The sequence below is a fragment of the Miniopterus natalensis genome, chromosome 21, assembly GCF_054644295.1.
Source record: "Miniopterus natalensis isolate mMinNat1 chromosome 21, mMinNat1.hap1, whole genome shotgun sequence".
In the NCBI taxonomy this organism is placed as follows: domain Eukaryota; kingdom Metazoa; phylum Chordata; class Mammalia; order Chiroptera; family Miniopteridae; genus Miniopterus; species Miniopterus natalensis.
The window spans coordinates 4627920-4652735 of record NC_142101.1 but is presented as its reverse complement, the minus strand read 5'-3'; the positions used below and the strand labels follow the sequence as shown (position 1 = coordinate 4652735).

The 24816-nt window shown below is 55.6% G+C and overlaps 1 protein-coding gene across 1 annotated transcript in view; it reads left to right on the top strand.

Annotated features, from left to right (window-relative positions):
- The first annotated feature begins 2911 nt into the window (after positions 1-2911).
- GPR137B (G protein-coupled receptor 137B) overlaps positions 2912-24816 on the top strand; it is a 41972-nt gene continuing 20067 nt past the window's right edge. The window contains exons 1-2 of the mRNA XM_016199881.2: positions 2912-3304; positions 22175-22224. Coding sequence (XP_016055367.2) covers positions 2936-3304; positions 22175-22224 — 419 coding nt within the window. The 5' untranslated portion in view covers positions 2912-2935. The remainder of the gene's footprint in view (positions 3305-22174; positions 22225-24816) is intronic.

The window sequence follows — 24816 nt, the reverse complement described above, 5'->3', positions numbered from 1 at the left end:
AGGGCCAGTCTGGGATCAGAATTGTCTGCACATCAGGTATCTTTGAGAGAAATGAACTGATCATGAGCCCGGGACCAAAATAGATGGGCAGCCCTATATGCTCCACATAATCCATGTGATGGAAGGAAATCTAAAGCTCTCCAGGTCCGACTTCAGTCATCAACAGACAATCTGGTACCCATACCAATTCTTAGACCTGAACTTGAATGCTACTGGGATGTTAAATTCCTACACGATCTCCACCTAACTGTCCAGTTGTTTAGAAGATGCATAGGTCTTGAAGAGTGGCCATGGGTTATCATAAACTTAATAAGGTGGAGATTTCAATATAGCCCCTCGAGGAAAATAATTTTTTCTCATTCCCAGTAAGCAAGGAACTCCGAAAGCTGCTTTGTCTCAGCTGGCAGGGATGCCTCCAGCGTACTTCAGTTATGTCACTCTGGCGCCACGCCACAATTTGATCTGCAGAAACTGTAATCACCTGGATGGATGTTCCTTAGGGCAGAGGTCACAGTGGTGATCGCATGCAATGGGAACCTCAAGACCAGGAATAGTAGTTACTCTAGAGGTTGGTAATTGTAGTGTTAGAAATAAACCTCATGAATCTACAGGGGCTGTGACTTAGGGAAGCTTTTTAGGGGGCCCATAATCTAGGTTGAGAGATGGCCTACAAAGGGAAGGATGGGTTGTTGAACCTCACACCACCAACTATAGGAGAGATACAATGCTTGGAGGTCCTCTTTATGGAAGTAATATTTGTCATAGCCTGGGGCTCTCATGACAAACTACATTCTTTCAGTATAATAAAACGAAGATAGTTTTGGATGTTCAGGCAAGCACAGGGAAGACACTGGTAAACAACGCATAGTTTCTATCTTAAGGAAACTTCTAAACAAGTGGAGTGACTGACAGTTATGCAAGGGTGCTCTGTAAGTATACAGGTAGTGCACCTAGCCTACACCTGAGTGGATGATGGGTGGTGTGGTCTGGGAAGACTTCCTGGAGGAAATGACCCTCTTACAGATGAGGATTTGCTCAGTTTTTGGAGGACAGTGTGGAGTTTTCTTGGTCTGGGGAGGTAAGAGGTGTTAACTCTCCTCTCGAGAGAGGTCAGAGAGGGTAGGAGTTTGGACTTTATCCTTAGAACAATGAGCGGCAGGTGAAAGGAATGTAAGAGCAGGAGTGACATGGTCAGATTTATTCTTTAGAAAGAGTTTCCAGCTGCTCTGTGCAGAAAGGGTTGAAGGGAACAAAATCGGAGGTGGGGAGGCCAATTTAATCTTTTCTGTTTAAATAGTAAGGGAGAGAGAAAAGGGGTAGAGGAGCTAGAAAAGGAACTTGACACCGAAGGCACCTTTGGCCCTGATGAAGCACCTGAAACAGAGGGAGGGTGTAAACACTAAGAAGTTGGGAAGAAAAGCAGGGCTGGATTCAGGCTCCGAGGGGCCCTTCTAGGAAGAAGACCGCACAATTAGGTAGGAAGCTGACTCCAGACATACCTCCTTTTCAGAGCTGCTCTTTGTCGGGCTTCACAGGTTTTGTGTTTTTTACAGTCTGAAGATTAGCGCTCGCTTTTTGGCGGTGCTCTGGAGCCGAACTGGCACTACCTCCAAGGTCGGCCTATATTAACTTTAGATGAGAAACTAAAACACAAGAAATTACTGGAGCCTTGAAGAAGCGGGTCCCTTTCTTCTCTGCACCCGAACTGCTCACCTAGAAACGCTTCCAGAGGCGGCTCGGGATCGCCTCCTTGCGCAGAGCGCCCTACACCACAGGCACCCCGGGCAAGCCCAGGGAAGCGCCCTGGGGCGTAAACTTGGGCAACTCCACCACCCCTCGAGCGGCCAACCGCCAGGCACAGCGAATGAGGGGCTCGTTGCTCCGGCGGAGGGAGCGTCCTACTGGGCGGGTTGGGTTGCAGCGGAGGCCGGGCCGGAGAGCGGGGCCACTTCCCTCGGAAGCCTGGGCTCCGGCCGCCGCCGCCCCGCGCTCCCGGGCGCCCGCCCCGCTGGGAGGCGAGGGGCGCCGTCCCCGCGCTGTGCGCCAGGGCGCGGTGCGGGGCGCGTGCGGCGCGGGTCCCGGGAGCGAGCGGCCCCCACCCGGACCATTCCTGCTTCCGAGGTCACAAACTTGACCTCAAAAACACAAACCCTGTCTTGGGCGTTTCTGGGTTTAGAAATAAACATCACCCCAGCGTGAGCGGCCACGGAGTCGTAAAGTTTTATTTTTAAACGACGAAAGGACTAGCGAAGTTTGTTGTTTTTGAAATAAAAGGTTTAACTTCTGCAAAACAACAAGTAATCAGAAAGCGCGGGGCGCGCAGCTGTGCCCCCCAGTAAGACACGGCCGGGCGGTCTAGAGGGCTTCGGGGGGAGGGGCCGCAACCTGAGGCTTTCAAGGGGCATGCGGGGCGCAGACACGCAAGGCAAGGGGTGCAGCGCCCCGGGACGCGCGGGGCGGCGACGCGAAGCGCGGGAGAGGGGGGCCGCGGGGCGGGGCCGGTGGGGTACGGGGCGGAGACCCGCAGTGTAGGGGGCGCGCTAGTGGGCGCCCGGGGCTGAGCCTGGGGCGCGCCGTGCGGGGCGCGCGCGGGGCGGGGGCGCGCAGTGTACGGGGCGGGGCCGGTGGGGTACGGGGCGGAGACCCGCAGTGTAGGGGCGCGCTAGTGGGCGCAGGGGGCTGAGCCTGGGGCGCGCAGTGCGGGCGCGCGCGGGGCGGGGGCGCGCAGTGCGTGCGGGGGCGCGCGGGGCGGGGGTGCGGCGCCGCCAATCCCAGACAAAGGCCGCCCCGTAAATCATGTGGTGCCGGGAGGAAGTCGGCTTGTTGTCTTTCCTCCCGCAGCCGGCCGGGCGGAGCGATGCGCGGAGACCCCCGCGCGGGCCGCCCACCCCGATGAGGCCCGAGCCCCCGGCCGCGCCGCAGCGCCCCCGGCCCGATGGCGGCCCCGCGCTGGGACCCGCTCCGCAACGACTCGCTGCCGCCCACGCTGACCCCGGCCGTGCCCCCCTACGTGAAGCTCGGCCTCACCAGCGTCTACACCGCCTTCTACTCGCTGCTCTTCGTGTTCATCTACTTGCAGCTCTGGCTGGTGCTGCGCTACGGCCACAAGCGGCTCAGCTACCAGAGCGTCTTCCTCTTCCTCTGCCTCTTCTGGGCCTCGCTGCGGACGGTGCTCTTCTCCTTCTACTTCAGGGACTTCGTGGCGGCCAACGCGCTCAGCCCCTTCGTCTTCTGGCTGCTCTACTGCTTCCCCGTGTGCCTGCAGTTCTTCACCCTCACACTCATGAACTTGTATTTCACGCAGGTAAGTGGGGCGAGCGGGAGGCGCCCGGAGCGCGCCCAGCCTGATGCGCAGCGCTGGGGGCGGGGGCGGTGCCCGCGCGGGGCCGGCCGCGGAACCCCGGGCTGAGCGCGGGGGGCGGGGGGCACTGGCACCTACTTGCAGGCCTTTCAGGGAACGCCCTCCCGTCTCCGAAAGGGGTGAAGGAAGACAGTGAGGGCTGGAGGCCACCTGTGCGTCTCTAAGTGAACCGCCGTCCAGTGGGTGTGGGGCTCCCTCTGTGCCGGGCGCGCTCCAGCCGTGTGCACGCGCCAGAATAGGTACTGATGGCAGGAGTGCCCCCTGGACGACTTGAACTCTAGAGTTCCCCTCCGTGCTCTTACTCCAGCCTGGAAAGGTCATCTATCTGCACGTTTGGACCAGACTGACTTTTTCGAGTGATGGCAGGTGGGACCTTCCTTGTTTGGATGAGACCTTTAGAACCTCCAGCCCAGCAGCCGCACTGAGCTATGACTTACTAACTCACTCCCCAGAAATGCTAAAGAGCAGTCCTGGGTGACACCCAGCTCCCCGAGCTGTTGCAGCAGGGGTCAGACCCCAAGCACAAGCCTGGGCCTTTACTGGGGCGCTTTTACAGGAGTCATTTTATGGGGAGTATTGTTAATAAGCTAATGGGAGAGCATGCAAATTGGCTTGGCTGCTGTCTCCTTGGAGTTAATGAAAGTGGAGTAATTGTAAAGTACTTTGCAAACACTGTGTTAAGTATTGTCTAAAGTCTAATAGCACGGCCACCATCACATCTGCACCGGCTCTGATTGTCATGAGCTTTCCAAGCACTGAACTGTCCGTTTTCACTAGGACTCTGCCCAAGGCGAAGGCACCAGGCATGTCACCTGCTGAGGGTAATTGAAGAGCTGTCTCATGGTGCAAGTGGGCATTCCATTCCTTTTAACAGTGTCTGTTTCTCTAAAGAAAATGCCATTGACTGAATAAAAAAAGAAAACAAAAAGAAAAGGTAGAGAAAGGATTGATTGGAAAGTGGGAGCCCCTGACTAAAAATTTGGAGGAAATACTTGTGGCTAATAAATAGCATGTGTACTGTTTAGTAGCTGTTATCTCAAAATGGATCTACACTAAAGCCTTCTTTGAAAAAAAAAATCTTTATGATTTCAGAGAGAGGAAGGGAGAGGAAGAGAGAGATAGAAACATCTATGATGAGAGAGTTGTCACTGACCGGCTGCCTCCTGCATGTCCCCCATTGGGGATCGAGCCTGCAACCCGGGCATGTGCCCTGACTGGGAATCGAACCTCAATCTCCTGGATCCTAGGAGATTGGATCCTGAGCCACGCCTGACCAGGCAGACTAAAGCCTTATTAGTTCCGTATAACAGTATATTTTCCAGTCCACCAATAATGTGTATTATTTCTCCAAATACTAGTTTTGAGCCCAAAGACCAGTTCAGGAAGTCAGCTCCTCTGCAGACGCTCAGGCTTTTTAATTGGATTGAAAGGCATGATTCCAGCAAGACACAAAGGTCAGGTGGGCTGATGTTACTTCGAGAACTGTGACAGCGGTCGAATTCCACACTGAGATCTTCTGTCCCTTTGTGAGCTGGCCATGGCTCTGGTAATGACATGCAAATTCTGCTGGATTGGGGCCAAGTGCACGTTTTTTTTGCACCATCTGCTGGTTGGGGAGTAAATGCTGAGCGAGGGAAAGACTGACCACCAGGCAGACAGCTCAAGCCGCTCAAGCCCAGAGGCTCCAAGCCGTGGCCCTTCTTCTTTATGTCCCTGGGTGTTTTTTTCTGTCTTCAGGTGGCTGGCAGGAGGAGATGGTACCTAAGTGCTGGCATCTCGGATGCTGGCAAGACAAAGCCATTCCCTGGCTCCCTGACAAAACTCTCATACTCTGGGGAGTCACAAAGGAGCCGCCTTTTGGCTCCCAGTGTCCAGAGGGACACTGCTCTGTCCCTCTCCCTCCCACGTCTGCTCTTAGACTTACAGAGGTTCCTACCACCAGAAGCCAGGGGAGCTTAGGAATTACTGCTGCTGGCCCCGTCTCATAGCAAGTAAATCAGATTTTGGAGGGGGAGGGTAGCAGCCACCAATTAAGCAGGTACCCCGTGGTAGGCACAGTTCTAAGTGGTGTCTCTTGTTTATTGTTTACAACAACCCTGTGAAAGTGCCGACGTGTCTCTATTTTAAAAAAAGGGTTAGAGAGGTTAAGTCACTTGCTCAAGGTCACAGAGTCAGTGCACGTGGAGCCAGAGTCACCCACGTTTGTGACATCTGAGCATGAGGCTTATCCTTTATGGTAGAATATTTGAAACTCTTATTATAGAAAACATAATCTCCTCTAATGTAACACCTGGTTCTTCAGGAGCAGACCAGTGGGGTAGGGACACAATGTGTGCACACGACACAGTTTAGTGATAACCCTAGGGACTTCCTGGGGACATCCAAACTTTGGGAGACTTGAGCGGGACCTGCATCCTCAGGAGGTGGGTTTGCACCAGCCCCTGACGCCTGAGGAGAAGGCATGGCATGAACTGGAAGGTTCTTTCTGACACCCTTTATGCTTCCCAGTGCCTGAGCTTACCTGCTCGCCGCCCTGGCAGCCCCGAGGGGGGTGTTAGTAACTCTCCCCTGAGGTCTGTAGAGTACAGGCTGCATGCACACAGTGCAGCCGGGTGGCACCGCCATGAGGTGGCTGTGGGTGCCCACCTGCCGGCGCAGCCACAGCTCAGTCTGTCCAGGGCCTGAGTGCAGGTGTGTCCTGTGCTCTTAGCCTTTCCCGTAGTCATCTTTGGAATCTGGCTCTTCTGGGGCTGGCCCGGGGAGGGGCAGGGATATCTCATGTGACTGTGCCTGTCTGCCTCTGGCTCTTGCTCTGCCTGTGGGTGACTCTGCCATGTGGCCGTGTCTATATCATGGGGTCAGCTTCATCCTGGCGCTCTCTCCTTCTGTCTCTGTCTCTTTTCCATCCCAATCTCTTCTTCAGGTGGGGCCACACAGGTGACAGGCTGCTGCCCACCCAGTGTCTCCTCCCAGGCCACCACCTGCCCCTTTTCATTCCCCGCCTGCCTAGGGGCCCTGCCACCTGCAGATTCCAGGTGGAAGCAGGTGCTGCCCTCCCAAGTTCCTGGGACCCTCATATATGCGTGGCACGGGTTGGTCTCTGCCAGGGCTCTCTCTACACCTGCTTTGCTCTGTTGTCTGCACCTGTTGGGCAGCACACTCCCAGCTGGGCAAGGGTCTTTCCGGGGAGTGGGGACCAGCTCTCTTCCTGACCCTCTGAGTAGGACCCTCTGACTCCTCAGTGACCTGAGGCGAGGGCCAGCATCGCCCGCCTGACCACTGTGCTCCTGCCCACAGGCCGGTGCCTTCTGCACTCTCCTCCACAGGCTGTGAAGGCGGGAGGTGGTGGTGGCTGGACTGGTTCTGCTGACTCCCAGCAGGCCCTCCGAGTGTGTGTGTGCGTGCGCATCTGGCCCGAAGTCTTACATCTCTCCCGTTGTTTGCATCTCTGGGCCCTCACGCCAGGTCTGGGGGACACTCGGCTCCCTGCTGTCCCAGTGGTCAGGCCCAGGCTTGAACTGGCCTCCTCCAGGGCCGTCCCTTCCAGCATCTTGTTAATGTGTCCCTTTGGTGGGGTTTTGAGTGGGGCAGGCTCTTGAGACCTTAGCATGAGGAATTGTGGTAACCTCCACCCCCAGGCCACGCAGGAGCGGCTTCTGTGCTGGGGCAGCCCCTGGGGAAGCAGGTCTGTCTGCAGAGCTGTGGCAAAGGGTTGTGGGGTGGTGAGTCGTGATGTGGAGGTGGGCTCTGTGACATCCCGCAGCTGTCCCCTGCTGTTCTCAGAATCGAGGGTCTGGGCCACACATTCAGGTTCCTGAGTTGGGTTGAATGGAGAGGCCCAGCTTCTCCTTTGTCTTGAGCCCTGTGACAGATTCCTGCCGTCACCAAGGGGTAGTTCAAGGAAGGGAAGGAGAAGTGAACCCTCTTGAGGGGGGAGGTGCTATGACTGAGGGACATTGACGCAGGAGCTGGACTGTACCACACCTCAGAGGGCGGCTGGGAGCCGCGAGGGGGCTGTTGTGCGGGCCAGGGGTACATGGGGGCCTGGGGGCACATGGGTGGTGTTGGAGCTCACAGTGGGCCTGGGTATGGCGTGCTAGTGAAGGCTGGTGACTCAGGAGGCAGCCTGGGAGCAGGGATCCTGTGGGTAGAGTTGGGTTCGAATACCTGACCTGGCCCCCAGGGGGGCTCCCGTGGCCTAGGGACCTTCCTCACCAGGAGTATGGCAACCACGGTGCTCACATGCTCACACGGGGCTGGAGCAGGTGGAGGAGGCACTTCCCGCTGCATCTTCTCCCCTCGGTCAGGCCGCTCTTTCTGCATCTGAGGGCGGGGACCCAGGCTCCTCTCCCACACCCGTCCCGAGGGGCGGCCCAGCTCGCTGCCCACATCACCCACCCTGTCTTCAGACTTTTGCCACCAGGCGCAGCTTGTGCTTGTGATGGCAGCGACGCCGGCCTTCCCCGGGGGTGGGGTGGGGGTGGTACCGGCGCCTCGCAGCGCAGCCCCTCGGCCGCGAGCTGACCACACCGGGGGATCCGACAGATGGGCCTCCAGCGCCTGGAGAATTCTGCCCAGGTCACCAGCCAGGCGGGCACGGCCAGGCTGGGGCCGGCACCTTGCCGACCGTGACACCCCCACTTGAAGTGTGTCACGGCGCCCTCACCCCGGCTGATTGGAAACCGGGTGGCAGCCGGACATTCAAGCCGCAGCCCTCTCTCCACCCTCCGGGAGAGGGGCGCGTGGGCCTCTCTCATCAGGGAGGCTGGCCGAGCGCCTGCCGTGTGCCCGGTCTGGGAGCTGTGCAGGGGAGCCTCCAGGCCTCTCGGAGATGAAGAAAGAAGCGTAGAAACACATGAGCCCTGCCTGTCCCCAAGTGCCTGACTTCAAAGCTGGGGCCTTGCGGTCACACTGGGTGGGGGCTGGCTTGGCCTCTCCCCTGGGTTCCACAGCATGGCCTCCTGGCTCAGGCACTGGCTCCTTTTGGTCACGCAGAGGGCTCTCAGCCACCAGAGCTGTGTATACAGAGTGGGCAAAAGCAGGTTCACAGTTGTGAGTATGGAAAATAATATAATAGTTAATACAAGGATAAACTGTTTCATGTACTCATAACTGTAAACCTGCTTCTGCCCCACCCTGCATGTGTGCTCCTGTGTACATACTTCTGCGTGTGTGCCTGTGTGAGCCCTTATGTGTGTGGCTGTGTGCCTGTTTGTGTGACTGTGTGCACCTGTGTGTCCGGGTATGTTCCTGTGTATATGCCTCTGTGAGCACATGTGTGTATATGCCTGTGTGTGTGACCTCCTGCATACATGTGTGTGCGAGTGTACACACACGGGACTAGGGAAACTTTCCTTGTTAGTGTTCAGTCTGCCATCCACCACCAGCACCCCCAGGAAGCAGCTTCCTAATTTTACGTCTACAGCTTCCCTCCGAGAAGCAGCCTTCTGAGTCCCAACCCACTTTTCCAAGACTCCTCAAGGCACCAGCTTCTCTCTGCACTGTTGCTGCTGCAGTGCCTGAGGGTCCCCTGGCAACCGAAGGTGACCAAATTTCATTAATGCCCTCAGCGCTCTTGGGGACAGTGAGACTCTCACAGTGTAACTGAAATCCAACCCCAAAGCCCGTGCAGCCTGGGTTTCCCACCAGCAGAGGTGTGGTCCTTGTGTAGCAGCCTCGCCAGCCCCTGGAACTGCCAGAAGCCTGCTCTGGGCTCCCCACACTCTGGCACCTGCCAGGTTTGGCTCCCTGGCCTTCCCCACAAGCAGGGACTAGCGGGGGTTGGGGACAGAACCCAGTGCTAATTCCTCCCGGGGTTGCCGTGGCTGTGTCCATTGGCAGAGGCCCGTCCCCACCAGGGGGCTGTGCTGTGTCCTCAAGGCGCACCCAAGGCTGCCAGTCCCAGGAGGGGCTTATCTGGAGGTGGCGGGCAGGGCGGTGAGAGACAGGCTGACAACATTGAAGGCTACTCCTCCAAAACGTCACTAAGGTGCTTAGGTTTTTGAAAACGACATATGATGTGATCCCCAAAGCAGCTTTGTCCGTTGGCTCCTGGTCACCTTGTCCAGTGCAAGGGGACACTGTCTTCCTGGTTTGTGGGGCTGCCTCCGGGCAGGCGTTGCCTTGGCAGACAGGCCGGACAGCCTGGCACAGGCACCACGGAGTCTGCGGAGGTTGTGCATCTTCCACGTGGTTTTTCCCCGTGGCTGAAGTTCGGAGGACAGAAAAAGTCCCTGGTTGGACCGTCCTGTGGGCTGATTGCCTCAGACATGGGCACCAGGTTTCAAGAAAGGACGTGTGGTCAGAGCTGAGTCAGGATTCAGGCCTGGGGAGCCACATATGGTCCCTGTTGCATATTTTTATAACATCTCTTTTAAAAGAAAAACTGTTTTAAAGTTCACAGTCCATATATATATATATATATATATATATATATATATATATATATATATTTAAAAAAATTAAAAAAAAAAAATTCTTTATTGACTGTTCAGAGAGAGGAAAGAAGAGGGAGAGAGAGAGGTAGAAACATCAGTGATGAGAGGGTCATTGATAGAGCCCACAACCCGGGCATGTGCCCTGACCGGGAATCGAACCCTGATCGCCTGGATCCTAGGTCGACGCTCAACCGCTGAGCCACGCCCGGCCGGGCCACAGTCCGTATAAACCCCGGCTGCGGGCTGGACGTGGTCCCCGGGACGAGGTTAGGACGAGCCAGTGTGTGTCTCCAGCTGCCCCCTCTTTTGCTCTGTGATTTTCCCTGGGAAAAGTTGGAAACAGGCTTTGGAGTGTCGTTTTGTGGTTAGAATCATTCACTCACTGAACACATCTGATTTTTCCCCCCTCAAATGTATTGTCATTGATTTCAGAGAGAGGAAGGGAGAGGGAGAGAGAGACAGAAACATCAGTGATGAGAGAGTCATTGATCGGCTGCCTCCCACATGCCCCTGACTGAGGATGGAGCTGGACCAGGAATCGAACTGCGATCCCGTGGATCCTGGGTCGATGCTCAATCACTGAGCCACGCCCAGCTGGGCGAGCACATCTGATCTTTGATGGTCACCCATCCTCAGGTGTCTGGGGTCAGAGACAGTAAGTTGGGATTTTTTTCCTCAAAGGCCACCGGCTATTGGGAAGGACAGACATAAGCAGAAACAAGAGTGCTGCGGGCCACGGGCACCCACAGCAGGTACAGGGAACCTCTCCCCTGCCTACCAGGGGCTCTGGACATGCAGACCAGGGGTCTAGACCATCTTGACAACGTCATTGCCCCTCCCCCCTCCTTCAGAGGCAGACATACTTGCTAAGCTCAGCCCACCTCACACTCCACTCTGCCTGCTTTCCATACCTAAGAGTGTCGGGGTTGTTGCCCATTGGGTTCCTTTGTCATGTGTGACTTGAGGCAGAAGGGGAGATGTGGGCAGAATGAGCCCTGGCCAGAGCCGCCCTCCCATCCTGATGAGACACGCATGTGCCCTGCAGAGGTCCTGGTGTCCCCGGCTTCCACACAGTAACACGGGCTTCCCCCGGGACATGGAGATTCGTTCATTCAACAAGCGTGTTTTTAAAGTTGGGTGAAATTCATGCAACACAAGATTAACCTTTTAATAAATACAACTTAGTTGCATTTAGTCTATTCACGGTATTACACAACTCTCATTTCTACCTAGTTCCAGAACATTTTCATCACCCCTAGGAGACACCCCACAGCCCCTGGGTACTCGCTCCCACTCCCCTCACCCCAGCCCTGGCTGCCACCAGCTTGCTGGCCTGTGGGTTCGCCAATTCCGGATACGTCACATCAAAAGAATCACACACACGGGGCCTTCAATGTCCGCCTCCTCTCACCTGGTGTGATGTCTCGGTCCCTCAGGTTGTGGTGCATGCCCTTCCTTTTTAAGGCTGAGTGGCACCCAGTGTATGTGAGCCACAGCTTGCTTACCCCGCCACCCTGGATGGGCATTCCAGTGGCTTCATCTCCTGGCTCTGAGGGCCCGTCATTCTCCAGACGCTGTGTAGATGGAATTAGGTCGGACATGCTCCTGCCTTCCTGGAACTTGGCACTGGGCAGGGAAAGCAGGGCACCTGTACATGAACAGTGTGTCCATCGTGCCACCGGCCAACATTAGTGACAGTCCTCAGAGTGGTGATGAGAAGTCTTCCTCTAGGATACGTGCTTTAACAAGAACCAGCGGCTTTCGCTACTGTTTAAATGTGGGTCGAATCCATTTGCCCTGGCTCTTTCATGACAGCTTTCTGGGGTCCAGACCAATATTAGGGTGGACACGTGGTGCCTGGGAGGAGGCCGGTGACCCCCATTTCCACCCTGGGGCCGTGCGGAGTAAGCGTAGTCCCTCCTCCCATGACAGCCAGCCTTTCCCAGGCTCGATAGCAGGTTCACAGGTTCTGCTTGGGGTGGAGTAGTCTCAGTTCCTTTCCTTGTTACTGATGGGATGTGGTCTGTCCCTCACCATCCTGGTCCCTGTCCCCAGAGGTCCCGCCCCGTGTCCACAGTGAGCTGGGGGCAGCTCCAGGTACAGACGAAAAGCCGTTACTGTTACCATGTGCTTCCTCTGGAGCAGGTTCAATGGCAGTCCTCTCGAGCAGGACACGGGAGTGTCATCTAACACTGTCCCAGCCAGCTCGGGCTGCCATATGGAATCCGATAGATGGGTGGCTTAAACAACAGACATTCATCCCTCTGTTCTGGAGGCTTGAAGTCTGGGATCGGGTGTCACATGGGTGGGCTGGTGAGGGGCCTCTTCCTCTTTGTAGATGACTGACTTCTCCCTGTGTCCTCATGTGGTGGAGAGAGAGAGATGGAGACAGAGACAGAGACGCAGCTCCCAGCAAACCAAGAGTTCCAGGAAGCCTCAGGATTCTCTTCACTTTGGAGGCAGAAAGTTATTTTGGGGGAAGAAACGGAGGTGTACTCAGAGTAACTTATTTTGTAGTTTTTGCGTAATTTAGCACAAGCACCAGGTGCAGTGGTGAGACACTCTGCCTGGAGGGAGCCTTTCCCTCTGGAGCCTTTGGCCTGGCTGGCTCGGGACCCTGACAGCTTCCTGGGCTGTGACACACCATTTAAGCTCATTTGGAACAATTGTGGGTGGAGCCCCGGCTGGTAGACTGAACTGCAGCTGTGGCAGGAGCAGCTCAGAAACAAAATGACAGTAATGGTGTCTCGTGTGGTCGCTGCTCTGTCCATTCATGAGGCCGAGAGGGGAGAACCCTGCCAGGAGGCAGATCCTCTCAGAGTCCTCCTGGGCCAGTGAGCAGGCAGGTGCTTGGCCCTTGGAGCCAGCGGGGTGGCAGGGACAGGACTCTGTGTGACCTGGCCGTGCCTAGGCCACTGGGTCCACTCAGGTGCAAGGCTGTAGCTGTATCTGTCAAGCCTCACGGGGGGGGGGATGCAGGCTGCCGCTGTGCCTGCCGGGCCTCGTGGGGGGATGCAAGCTGCAGCTGTGCCTGCCGGGCCTTGTGGGGGGATGCAGGCTGCAGCTGTACCTGCCGGGCCTCGTGGGGGGATGCAAGCTGCAGCTGTGCCTGCTGGGCCTCGTGGGGGGATGGAGGCTGCAGCTGTACCTGCCGGGCCTCGTGGGGGGATGCAGGCTGCAGCTGTACCTGCCGGGCCTCGTGGGGGGGATGCAGGCTGCAGCTGTACCTGCCAGGCCTCGTGGGGGGGATGCAGGCTGCAGCTGTGCCTGCCGGGCCTCGTGGGGGGATGCAGGCTGCAGCTGTACCTGCCGGGCCTCGTGGAGGGGATGCAGGCTGCAGCTGTGCCTGCCGGGCCTCGTGGGGGGGATGCAAGCTGCAGCTGTACCTGCCGGGCCTCGTTGGGGGATGCAGGCTGCAGCTGTACCTTCTGGGCCTCGTGGTGGGGATGCAGGCTGCAGCTGTGCCTGCCGGGCCTCGTGGGGGGATGCAGGCTGCAGCTGTGCCTACTGGGTCTCACAGGGTGGGGAAAGGACGTGGGCTGCCCTCTGGGAAGGCTCTTCCTGGCATTAGGTTCTCAAAGTAGAGGCACCTCAGTGAGTAAGGTACTAACTTTTGATCTTACAGATGGACACTGAGGCCCGAGGTAGAGAGAGTTCAGGGGTCCAGTTTCATAGCCGTTGCACTAGCTGTGCCCCCAAGTTGAGACGCTCAGGTGACAACATGGAAAAGCGGGGAAACTGAGGCCAGGGGGTCTGTGTTGTTAGGTTGACTGTGGGAGCCTTTGGAAGGAGGGGCACTCTCCTGGGCCCCCTGCCCCTCACGGGACCAACCTCGGGTGGCCTGGCTGGTGAGGGCACTGTGGGTGGAGGCTCGTAGGAGCCCTTGGAGGGTGGAGGAGAGAAGGGAACTGGAAACAGGAGGGGAGCCCATATAAAGGGAGGAAGCCAGTGGAGATGGCTTCACCTGCAGGACCTCTGATTCTTAACCATCTCCTGAACGAGCACGGAGAGTGGGGTCACCCAGGTGAGGTGAGCTCCTGCTGCATGAGGCTCCCGGTGTGACGGGGTGAGATGCACACACTTGCACACATGCGTCCATCCCCACACGTACACACCCATACATATGTGCACACACATGGGTGCACACACGTGCACATGCACACACACTCCAAGTAGCGCTCTCTGGGGCTGGGTTAGCTGGACAGGACAGGACAGTGCAGCTCCCTGGAGGGCTGGAGAGGCTGAGGATACCACAGGGACACTGTGCTTCATGGAAGTCCAGAAGAGAGACATTGTCACTATTGGTCTGAGGCCACAGATGAGGGAGCCTAGGTGCAGGGTCAGTGCAAGGCCAGGAAGTGAGCAGGATTTGCTCTGTGAACCATGCACTTGCCAGGTTCAAACACAGGAGGTGACATGGTGAGAACCTGACCTGGGAACCTGTCACCCCCAGACACAGAGCCCACATTCTTCAGGCTGCTGCACCTGAGTTCTGTGGCCAGAGTGCATGGGCTCCCATGGCTTTGAGAGTGTGAGCAGTCTGCAGATAGAACCGTGTTTTCTCAGAGTGGACCTGACTTGCTGCACAGGGAGGAGTCTGCACATGGGTGTGAGAACACACCCAGCAGCTGACAGATGTCACCAGGACACCAGGCCTCAGGTTTGCGTAACTTCTGCAATCTGCCAGGAAGTGGCAGCACAGAGGAACCACGAGAGAGAATAGCAAGTATGTCACTGGTGCCCAGCTTTGGGAGAATGGGGGAGAATGGGGGTTCCTTTTATGGTCAAGAAGGCGTCTGTGCTCAGCTCAGCAGTTGTGCACTTAGAGTCACGGTTTGAGAACGCACACGAGGCGACTGGCAGCAGCAGGCGGCAGATGGTGTCCAACTATCCTAATTGACTTAATCCGCACAAAGCCCACAAGGTGGGCACAGTTACTCATCTCACTTTACAGATGAGGAACTTGAGGCACAGAGAGGTTAGGTACTGGTTCCAGAGTCACACAGCTTGTCATTGGGGGAGCCAGGATTGAAAGCTGGATGAGCGAGCTCCAGAACCCATACTCTTGACCATCTCTGGAGTCCCTGTGCCATAGGTGGACACAGCTGTGGCCTGTATGTGGCGAGACACCCCGCCTCAGTGAGGGTGCATGACCTAGTGCTATGTTTCAGCGTCCACGTGGCAAATGTCACAATGGGTGAGCACACAGAGTGGCAGAGGGTCTGGAGACCGTGCAAGGTGGGCCTGGATGCTGTTGTGAACATACACACTCAGTTGTGTAAGCCGGCCTGGTATAATAGCACCAAGTTCAGTGTGGTCACCTTGCAGAGGGGACCCTTGGAGCCTTGGAGAGGCCTGCTGGGGCTTCGTGGTACCAGGCGGCAGTGTCACGGGGTGGCTGAGCTGGTAGTGGGGACAGGAGTATTTGCCATGTTATTTTTTCCTGTAGACTGGACATAGTTTATAATAAAGTTTAAACCTACCATATATTTGTAACATTTAAAATGAATTTGAATAGGTACTAATTTAAAAATTGTGTGTGTGTGCTTAGGAGAGAGAAAGATAGATACTGGTTTTCGTAATGTTGCCCAATTTCTCCTTGTTATTTTACTAATTGCAGTGAAACGCATTGCACTCCACTGATCTGTTTCCTCCCCTCCCCCATCCCTGTACCCTCGGGCATCCGTCAGCTGTTCTCTGCCTCCGGTCTGTTTTGTTTATACATTTGTTTGGGGGTTTTTTTAGACTCCACATGTGAGATTGCACAGTATTTGTCTTTCTCTGTCTGACGTACTTCACTTAGTCCTGTACCCTGTGTCCATCCATGTCATCGCAGGTGGCATGGTGTCATTCTTTTTTATGACACTGTACGTGTCCCACGTCTCCTTTCCATTCGTCTTTCAGGGGGCACCTAGGTTCTGCCATATCTTGGCTGTTGTAAGTAACGTGCTGGTGTCTGTAGACTCTAGTCTGCGCTTGGGGCAGTTATTCCTGGGGTCACCCAGGGGTCTCAGCCCACAGGCTGAACCACAGAACATAGGATCTGGGGTCTGGCTTTGGGGTCCGGAGCCTGTTGAGGTGGGGGATTGTGAAGTGGCGAAGGCGCAGGAGTGGAGACACGGAGACACAGGCGACGTCTGGTTGGGATGTTTGTGGACCAGAACGGCAGCAGAGGTCCTGACTAAAGTCCACATCTGGACGCACAGCTCAACATTTAGTCGTCACACGCTGCCCCTGGGGACAGAGGAGGTGACTTTGTCGGTTTGCTGAATGCACAAGGGACACTGTCCTACCCACAAAGAACATCCTGGAGCTTACGTGGCATTAGGAAAGTGACTGTGTGAGAATGCAAATGCCAACTCGAGTTAGTGGGAGAAAAGCAGGCAGGCCGAGTTCATGGGCGGGAGCAGAGTTGTGACATCCAGGGGCAGATTTATTAGGGAAGGAGGCAGAGGTCATCTCTGCTCAAGTATGTCACACACTGATCCCGGGACTCCTGCGTCATCCGAAAGGTGGTGTGAGGGTCTTGGGGTCACCGAGGCGGTCTGGGCCCTCAGAGGAGGGAGCAGAGGGGGACCAGCAGGCTCTGCAGCCTCACCTCCGCCTGCCTGGAACTCAGGCCTGAACTAACCCTTACAAAGTCACCTGGTTTCCCTCATTGGCATTAGTTCTAGGCAAGACCTGTGACACAGGAGAAATGATGCTAAGGCTGGAGGGATTTGTGATCTGGGGAAAATACTTCATTTCCACGAGATGGTGGAGTTTCTGATGGAAGCTTCTGCTTTCCCCACTGTCCCCTTCAGTCCCCCCGTCCTGGTTCTCCCATCCCTTCATCACCCTGGTGATCCTAGAAAAACCCTGCAGTTTCCACAGACAGTGTAGATGGGGAAGGGAGGGGAGGGAGAAGAGGGGACAGAGGGGCCTGGACCCTCCTCCACTCACTGTGGGTCCTCATCACGAGTCCCTGAGAAGCAGCTGGGTCTCTCCCTCCACCATGGGTTCTGGCCCCAGCCCACAGTCCAGGAGCGGCGGCCACCTCGCCTCCGTCCTGCCTCAGTTTCTAGCCTGCCTGCCTCCTCCACGGGAACCCTCCACCGCACCTCTGCTCTGCATTTCTGGGGCCGGGCTCCTCCGCACACAGGCGGCTCCCAGTCTTAGAAGCAAGGCCCATTGCCCTGAAGAACCTTGCATTTCACAGTTTTCAGAGGTGCTCTGGAGTTGACTCACTCTGCCCACTTCCTCCTGCCCGCAGCCCACCGCCGGCCCTCTTCACCCCAGTCCGTAGACAGTTGCCACTCGCCAGGCTCACGCTGTCATCCACTGGGCAGCTTGGGATGCCTCGGTTGTCGCCCTCCCAGGCCCCTCTCTTCTGGGCTCTCAGGGCCCGACCACCAGGCGCCGCCCTGTTGCTGGCCTGCTCCTTGCCTTCCTCCCCTCCTTTGCCCGACTGAGGCATAATTCACATTCCACGCAGTTCCCCACTTACCTGTGCTGCATTCACGTCCCCACCGTCACCTTTAGAGCCCTTAGTCACCCAGAAGAAACCCTGTAGCATCAGCAGTCACTCCCCAGCCCGAGCCAGGCCCCCCTCATCACAGCCCATCTTTGATTTGCCTGCAAACACGTGTGTTCTTGCCTCTCCTGTGCTTCCTGTCCCCACGCCTGCCCCCATTTCAAAGCCCAGCTGGATTCCTCATCCTGTTAACTCCACTGACCTCCTGCTGGCTCCCCGACCTGGGAGGTGCAGGCCCTCACCTGAGTTCAGGCTGTTCCCGCGGCCCAGACCTGCGTGCCAGCCTCCCTGCGGCGGGTACCGCCCCCGCCCCCGGGCTTTGAGGCTTCCCGGCCTTCTCTCTGCACCTCCCCTCACCTCCAAGAACCTCCTCATGCCTCCAAGCACCTCTGAACACCTCCCCACGTCTCCCCTCACCTCCAAGCACCTCTCTACATCACATCACACCTGCCCACACCTCCCCACACCTCCCCACACCTCCACTCCCCTCAGACGGCTGGCATGTCTGCATCTGGCTGAGTTTCTCGAGGTCAGGGACCAGCGTTTCCTTATTTCCACAGTTCTTGCATCCAGGTTTAGTCTCATTTTCAGCTGAACCATCGTGAACCCGCCACCTGAATGTGGGGATATTTGAGTTTTGTCTGGCATCAGGTGTTCCCCAGACCCTCTCACAGTGCCCTGTCTTCCTCCCCTCTGATTTCGTGGGCCTGGTTCTGTACCTTGCTGTGGGCAGCACTGTGAAATCCACGGCAGTAATCTCCCCTCAGGAGCCAGCCTCTCCCAGCCGAGTCCCTCCGAGGTCAGCGGGAGCCAGCGCAGACTGTAGGAGGAGGTGGGTGGCAAGCTAAGGGACCTCAGGCCTCAGCCCTGGAAGTTAGCTCCAGTTCTGGGCCCTAATCAGTCTTAGTGGAGTCTCTTGGCGCACAGTCGGGGTAGGGTGGGCTGGGCTGGGTAGGCGAGGTTGGATTCTTTAATTTGAAAACTTGGTCCATTTATGCACTTTTATTAGGACAGAAATTATGCTGTAATTAATGTACACATACACATGTATATGTATATGTGTATATAGAGCAGACCCTATGCCAGGAACTTAAATACAACTTTGAGGAACTCAGGTTTAAGGATGAGCTTGAAGGGTAAAGGAAGTGTTTCCAAGCACAGCGTGAGTCGGCCAGTCGGAGTCAAAACGTGATTGTCAGAAATGCTGAGAGTGGATGGACTTCCACAAATCACGGTCCAGGCTTTTAGCTTGGAGAGGGGCAAGTGGTTTGTTGGTTATCTGCTGGTCCTCACAGGCGTGACCGTCCTCAGGCTGGGGGCCATGTGATTTGAGCTTGAGTTTCGTGGGGTTGCTCCATCTTTTATTGCACAAGTCATTCTACAGGTCCCTAACCCTGAGGACCCCAGTGCTCGATTGGTGACCATGTTCACGGGGCAGACACTCAGAATAATTTTAAAGTTCTCATTTGTTGTGGTTATTATTGTCATCATCACTCCTGTTTGGGCTGCAGTGGCCGTTCCATCCCTGCTTAGCGCCACAGGCAGTGTTGCCCAAACTGCGTTCCCTGGAGCACACCGGGAAGACCTGACATGACCGAATGGTTGGGAACTGGCGATGTTTCACCTGAAGGTTTCCAACGTGTGAGGCTCTCAGAGGCCCTGGGAACCGCTGCTGGAGGAAAGGTGTTCAGCCAGCTGCTCTACATAAGTTTCATCATGATGCTCATTTCCAGTGACATTTTAAATTCCCAGTTCTGCGGGAACCTGTGGGAAGCCCTGCCTCCAAATAATTTCTTCCAAGTGGAATTCTTAAGGCTAAATGTCTGACTGCTCATGGGGCTTGGATACTCGACCAAGTATATTTGGCAGTCCTGGTGAGACTCCTGTCCCTCCCCGTGCCCCGGGCGGGGCTTGGATACTCGACCAAGTATATTTGGCAGTCCTGGTGGGACTCCTGTCCCTCCCCGTGCCCCGGGCGGGTGTTCCGGGGTCCAGCCTGGCCTTCTCGGTCATCCGCTGCACTTGACCCCGTTCTGTCCGCCCACCGCCAGGCCTGTGGAGGGAGCTGCAGGGGCGGGGCTGGGGAGTCAAGGAGTGTCCATTTTGTTTGTAAAGAGGGTGGCGGGTGGGGGCTGCAGTTCCACCTGGGTGTGTCACCTGCTATTGCAGCTCTTGGCTGGCCGGGTATGTCATTCTGCGGGTTCCACATCCCAGAGACCCAGCTCTGGCTAAGGGGTGGGAGGGAGCTGGGAGCAGCCTTGAGTTGACCCTGATCCACATACAGACTTGTGCCAACCTTGGGTGACCAGGAGCTGGGGCAGAGTGTGGCCAAGGAGCAGAGAAGAGCTCATATGACCTCGAGGCTGAGCCCACAACCTGCGGGTCAGCTGCCTGAGCTCCCAGGAGCAGAGGCCAGAGCCTTCTGGTTGGCATCAGCTGTCAGTTCCTCTGTGCACATCTACTCTCCACTTTGTGAGCCCGTCGACAGCAGGACTGTTTCTACTTTTCTTTTGTTCCTGATGGCACTTTGCTAAGAGTTGAGACCATAGTCTGTGTGTGTGTGGGCGTCCGGGGGCCGTGGGGGGTGTGTGCTGTGATAGGCATAGCCTGTGAGTCAGCAGGGACTCAGGCGAAGTTACCTGTCCCTGACTGAGCCCCCCGAAGTGTAGCAAAATATTAAACAATATTTTCACATTTCCTCAACAAGGTCAGACACTGTTTAAACTCTGTAGTTTCTTCTCACTGGTATCTATGAAGAATTCTCTTGGTTGTGGGCAGGAGATCCTGAGCGTTGCTCAGCAGGAGAGCCATTTCTGAGAGTTCTGTTCTATGCAGGAGCGGGTTTGTGTTTGTTAACAGACTTCGGAGTCATGGGTTAGTCTAGATTTGTAACCTCTTTCCCTCCTATGGGCTGCAGAGAAACACCAAAGGCATGTGCGTTGCCTGAAACCCCACAGGAGACTATCAGACAAAGCTGACTCACTACTCCCTTAAGTAAGGGCCCTGGACTGATGTCTCTGTTTGTATTATTAGGTATTTTCATTTATTTACGATGCTTCCTACCAGCTTCCAAAAAGGATTTAGGGCAGAGATGAAACTCGTGTCAGAAACCAGGTGATTCTCTCTTCAGTTTGGATGCTCACCTGTGACGCTCAGGAAATGCTTGTTTCAGAGGGGGAGGTGGATTTGCTTATTGTAAAGTCTGGGAAGCTGTGGTCCCCCCTCAGGCCCTGATCCTGTGGGCTAGGTCCTTCCTGGTGACATACAATTGGAAGTGGAAGTGTGTGCAGTGGGGCCGCCCCTGGACCTCCCGCTTTTCATCTGTCTTCACACCATCTGCCTCGTTTGGTGTCATCTGGTGACTGTGGTCACTGTTCCATGTTTTATGTTAGCGATTGCAAGGCTATTCCAGAATGTCCGGCCAGGCCATTTCCTTCCCGTTAGGTTGGTATTTCTCAGGAGGTGGGCCTTGGGCTGGCTGCCAATCACCGGAGGTGGGGAGCTTATTAAAATGCACATTCCTGGGCCCTGCCCCAGACCCACAGGGTTGGCAACTCTGCAGGTAGGACCTGGGATTTGCCTCTTCCACAAGGTCCCTGTGGAAGTCCGAGAACCACAGCCGAAGGCGCCAGAGGGTGGGCTTCCTGGGTGAGCGTCGTGTGCTCCAGGGACTGGCCCGTGGTCGGCGGAGGGTCCCTGCCTCTGTGACAGCTGCGTCAGCAGACCTGGCCACACGCTTGGGATTCACGGGGGGATTCCGGGGGTTACTTTCCTGTATCCCTGGAGGAAACGGCTCTCTCACTGCTTCCTCCTCAGACCAGAGGGCAACAGCATCTGATCCCCGTGTGCCCCACGGGTCCCAGAGCGGCCTGTCCCCTCCTCCACTCCCACCAGAACCAGGCCCCTGCCCCTCACCGTTTGCCGTTGTCCTTTGTGCCCTGCAGTTCGGGTAATTCCAGCTCCAGCAGTGTCTCTCCCCCCTCAGATGCTGGGAGGCTGAGCAGATCCTGAGAGGTTCCGAGAGAGCTGAGCAGAGGGGCGGGCGCGGCTGGGGCTGGTGGGGAGACCGCGGCCTGGGCGTGCTGGGGGGCTGCACGCAGAGGCTTTGCATGGAAGCAGGGGTGAGGTCGTCTGATGCTCACCAGATCTCTGAAGAAGTGTCCCCTTCTCCGCTCCTCCAAGTCTTTGTCTCCTTCTCTCAGTGCCCCCTGACCCGGGAACCAGGATGGCAAATGCACGAGCATATCCCTGCTGCCCTGCCTCCCCTTCCCCGAACCCCCAACCAGCCCCCGAACCCGTGATCCACCCAGAGAGACCGGCCCCTCTGCCGGGGCTGGAGCCAACACCTGCCTTCGGCCCCCTCTCCGCCTCTTGCTCTGCCTGTGGCATGTGGGGGGTTGTGCAGGCTGCTGCAGATCCGGGGGGCTCCCAGCACACATTTCTCCCGCAGAAATGATCGAGCCTGATACGTCTGTGGTCCAGAGACAGTTCTTCGCGCTGCAAACTTTGAGGCCTGGGGAAATGGACACTTACAGTCAAACTACATTAATTCGGTGCAGTGAAACTTCTAATAATGTGGGAGGGCGGACAGTTTATCTCTAGGGGAAGTATGGGTTCAAATACAAACCTCAAAGTGAGAGACCAGTAATACTTTTACTTTTTTTTATTTTACCATTTTAGCTATTTAAAATATCTTTATTCTAAAATTGTGTGCACAGCCTAAAAAGCATTTATCTTAGCAAACCTGAGCAAGCAGACATCTAGCACCTGGGAAGGGGGGGGCGGGGAGTCCTGAGCAGTGACATCAGCTCCCCGGTGTCAGCTTGTTGCATCCCCAACCCGCCATGTTTTCTGTCATTGCAGGTGATTTTCAAAGCCAAGTCCAAATACTCTCCAGAATTACTCAAATACCGGTAAGTAGCGGCTCCGCACGTCCAGCACACACAGTATTGACCATCAGGTGCTCAGCTGGGCACCAGGAGGTGAACACTGACAGTAAAGATGCCCTAATCGGCGAAAACTTGCAGAGTCAGGCCAAGTGCCATCCATGACGTGTCGGGCTCCCAGGAGGTCTGTGTTGCAGCCTCTGGGGACCATGGGAGTCACAGGAATGTGGTGGAAGAAGCGAGGCCTGTGCTGGGGTGAACAGGAGAGGCTCGCAGTCTAGAAGGGAAGTCCTTAGACACATGCCATGTTCATGTGCAGAGGGGCTGTGCATGGAGAGGTCACAGCTCCTCCCAAGCTTGAAGGGGCTCTGGGACTCCCAGCAAAGAGCCAGGGGCTGAGAGAGGTCAGACTTGGGCAGAGGGGCAGGGAGACCCGGCGTCCAGGGCCCGGAGGCAGGTGCAGCGGGAGTCAGGGTGTCCTGATGCCCCAGCCTGGGAGACCTGCACCCCGAGGGCATACATTTCTGGAAAGGCGACTTTCGCCACTTCTTGAATCAAAATGAAAATTTCAGTATTTTGTTACTTTAAAAATATGCAAAAATGTATACATGTTATATTTTATTTAAGTGTATATAGTAAGTTTATAAAGACTTTTTATTTAAAATCCTGAAAGTGTATATTTTAATCCCCATTTTATATCCAGAAAACTGAAGTTCCAGAAAGTTACATGACAGTATTGATCCACGTAAAGAGAGTGGTGGTGCCACGTTGCTTTCCGCTGACCTTGGCATCTCCTTCCACTGCTTTTCGGGTTCTTTGGTTCATGTTTCTACTGGACTGTTCAGCTATGAAATGATGCTGGTCCCAAGGAGGGAGTTTAAAGTAGAGAGTCCCCTGTCTCTGATAAGTAGCCTCTCCTCTGCATCCATTATCTTGACACCCCCCAAATGTGGGCCGGCTGGGGTGGGGGCTGGGACCAGAGAGCAGTGAGGGTTGGGGTGGAGGGAGACATTCTGACTGGATTGCAGGGCGACCTAGCCTTGGAATCTTGGAAATGCTTGGTTGAGGCTGGGAACTAGGCGTGAGAGCTTCTGGCAGTGGACTGGGGGAGGCCTGGTCAGAAAGGACTTTCAAACGTTTCAACCCCTGCACTCGGGGGATGGGGCCTTTCAGGTGAGATGTGGGGGGGGCAGTACTTGCTCCTGGAACCAAAGTGCAGACGGAGAGACAGCTACACTGGTGGGGTGACGGCTGATATTGGGAGGGGATTTGCAGATACAGATGTTACAGGTGAAATTTTAGGGCTGAGAAGGGTGTCCAGAGCCAGGAGGCTAAGGTTTCATTGGGAGAAGCCTGTTAGCTCAGATCTTGTGTTTCTGCACGGCTGTCGTCTCCTCTAGCGCCCCATTCCTCTGAGGCCAGATGCCACTGCGACGTGCAGGCCATGGTTTAGCCCTTGAGACGCTTTGATGTCCGGCTTCTAAATGGATCTCAAGCCATAAGTCTCCAGCCGGTTAAACGCCCCCCCAGGCCATCCTGTGGCAGGCCTGTGTTTCCGAAGGTGATACCCACTCACCCAGCCCGCCCGCTTCCCCCACGGCCGCTGGCTCTGAGTCTTGGGGAGTCACTGCCCATTTCTTTCGGTTTCCCTCTTTCTCGGTCTGTTTTTTTGGCTTAGGAAACCTGAATGCTGAGTGTTGGAGCGCACAAGTGGACTTTGATTTTAAACATTTTCAACTGCTTTTCCTCCATCTTTGATTAAAAAAAACAGCACATGGAGCCAGGCTTTGCTTTTTCCTTTCTGTAAGGACTCGAAGGTGCTGGATATTCATGAATACTGGCCCCTCGGGGTAGGAGGCGTGAAGTACCCAGGTCTGGCGCTTCCTGTCCTGAGGACAGGGGAGTCTAGAGGGGGTTTGTGGGGGGCTGCCCTGAGCACTCCTCGGCTCTGTGCTTGCTGACCCCCTAGAAGCCGCACAAGCACAGTGGTTTTCCCAGATGCCAGGTCCCCGGCTTTCTCATCCTGTGGTCTTGTCATCGTGGGCTCTTTACCCTAACCCTGAGGTTTGGGTTGAAAAGAAGTTGCTTTCAGGCAGTGTTCCAAATATTGTTCCTGTGCAAACACCCCCCTGTGATACGGTCTATTCTGCCCCCTTTAAAACTCTGTCCACACTCCAGATCTCTCCCTTTCTTCCAGAGCTGCAGGCCAAGGGGCAAGTTAAGTTTTGTAAGGTACTTTTTTTATTATAAAAGTTACATAAGCTCACCCTGGCCGGTGTGGCTCAGTGGTTAGAGCAGCCCATGCACTGAAGGGTCGTGGGTTCGATTTCTGGCCAAGGGCATGTACCTGGGTTGCAGTTTCTCCCTGGCCCTGGCCGGAGCATGTGCTGGAGGCATCCGGTCGATGTATCTCTCTCACATCGACGTTTCTCTCTCTCTTCCCCTCTTCTCTCCTTTCTGCACTTCCTGAAAAAAATTAATGGAAAAATTAAACAAACAAAAATTATGTAAGCTCACTAGAAAAAGTTATAAAATAGAAAAAGAAAAGTGAATTTACACACATGGAAAGAAGTAAAATATATCTACTGAGCCCCCCACCGCTAGTGTAAACCCCTCCAA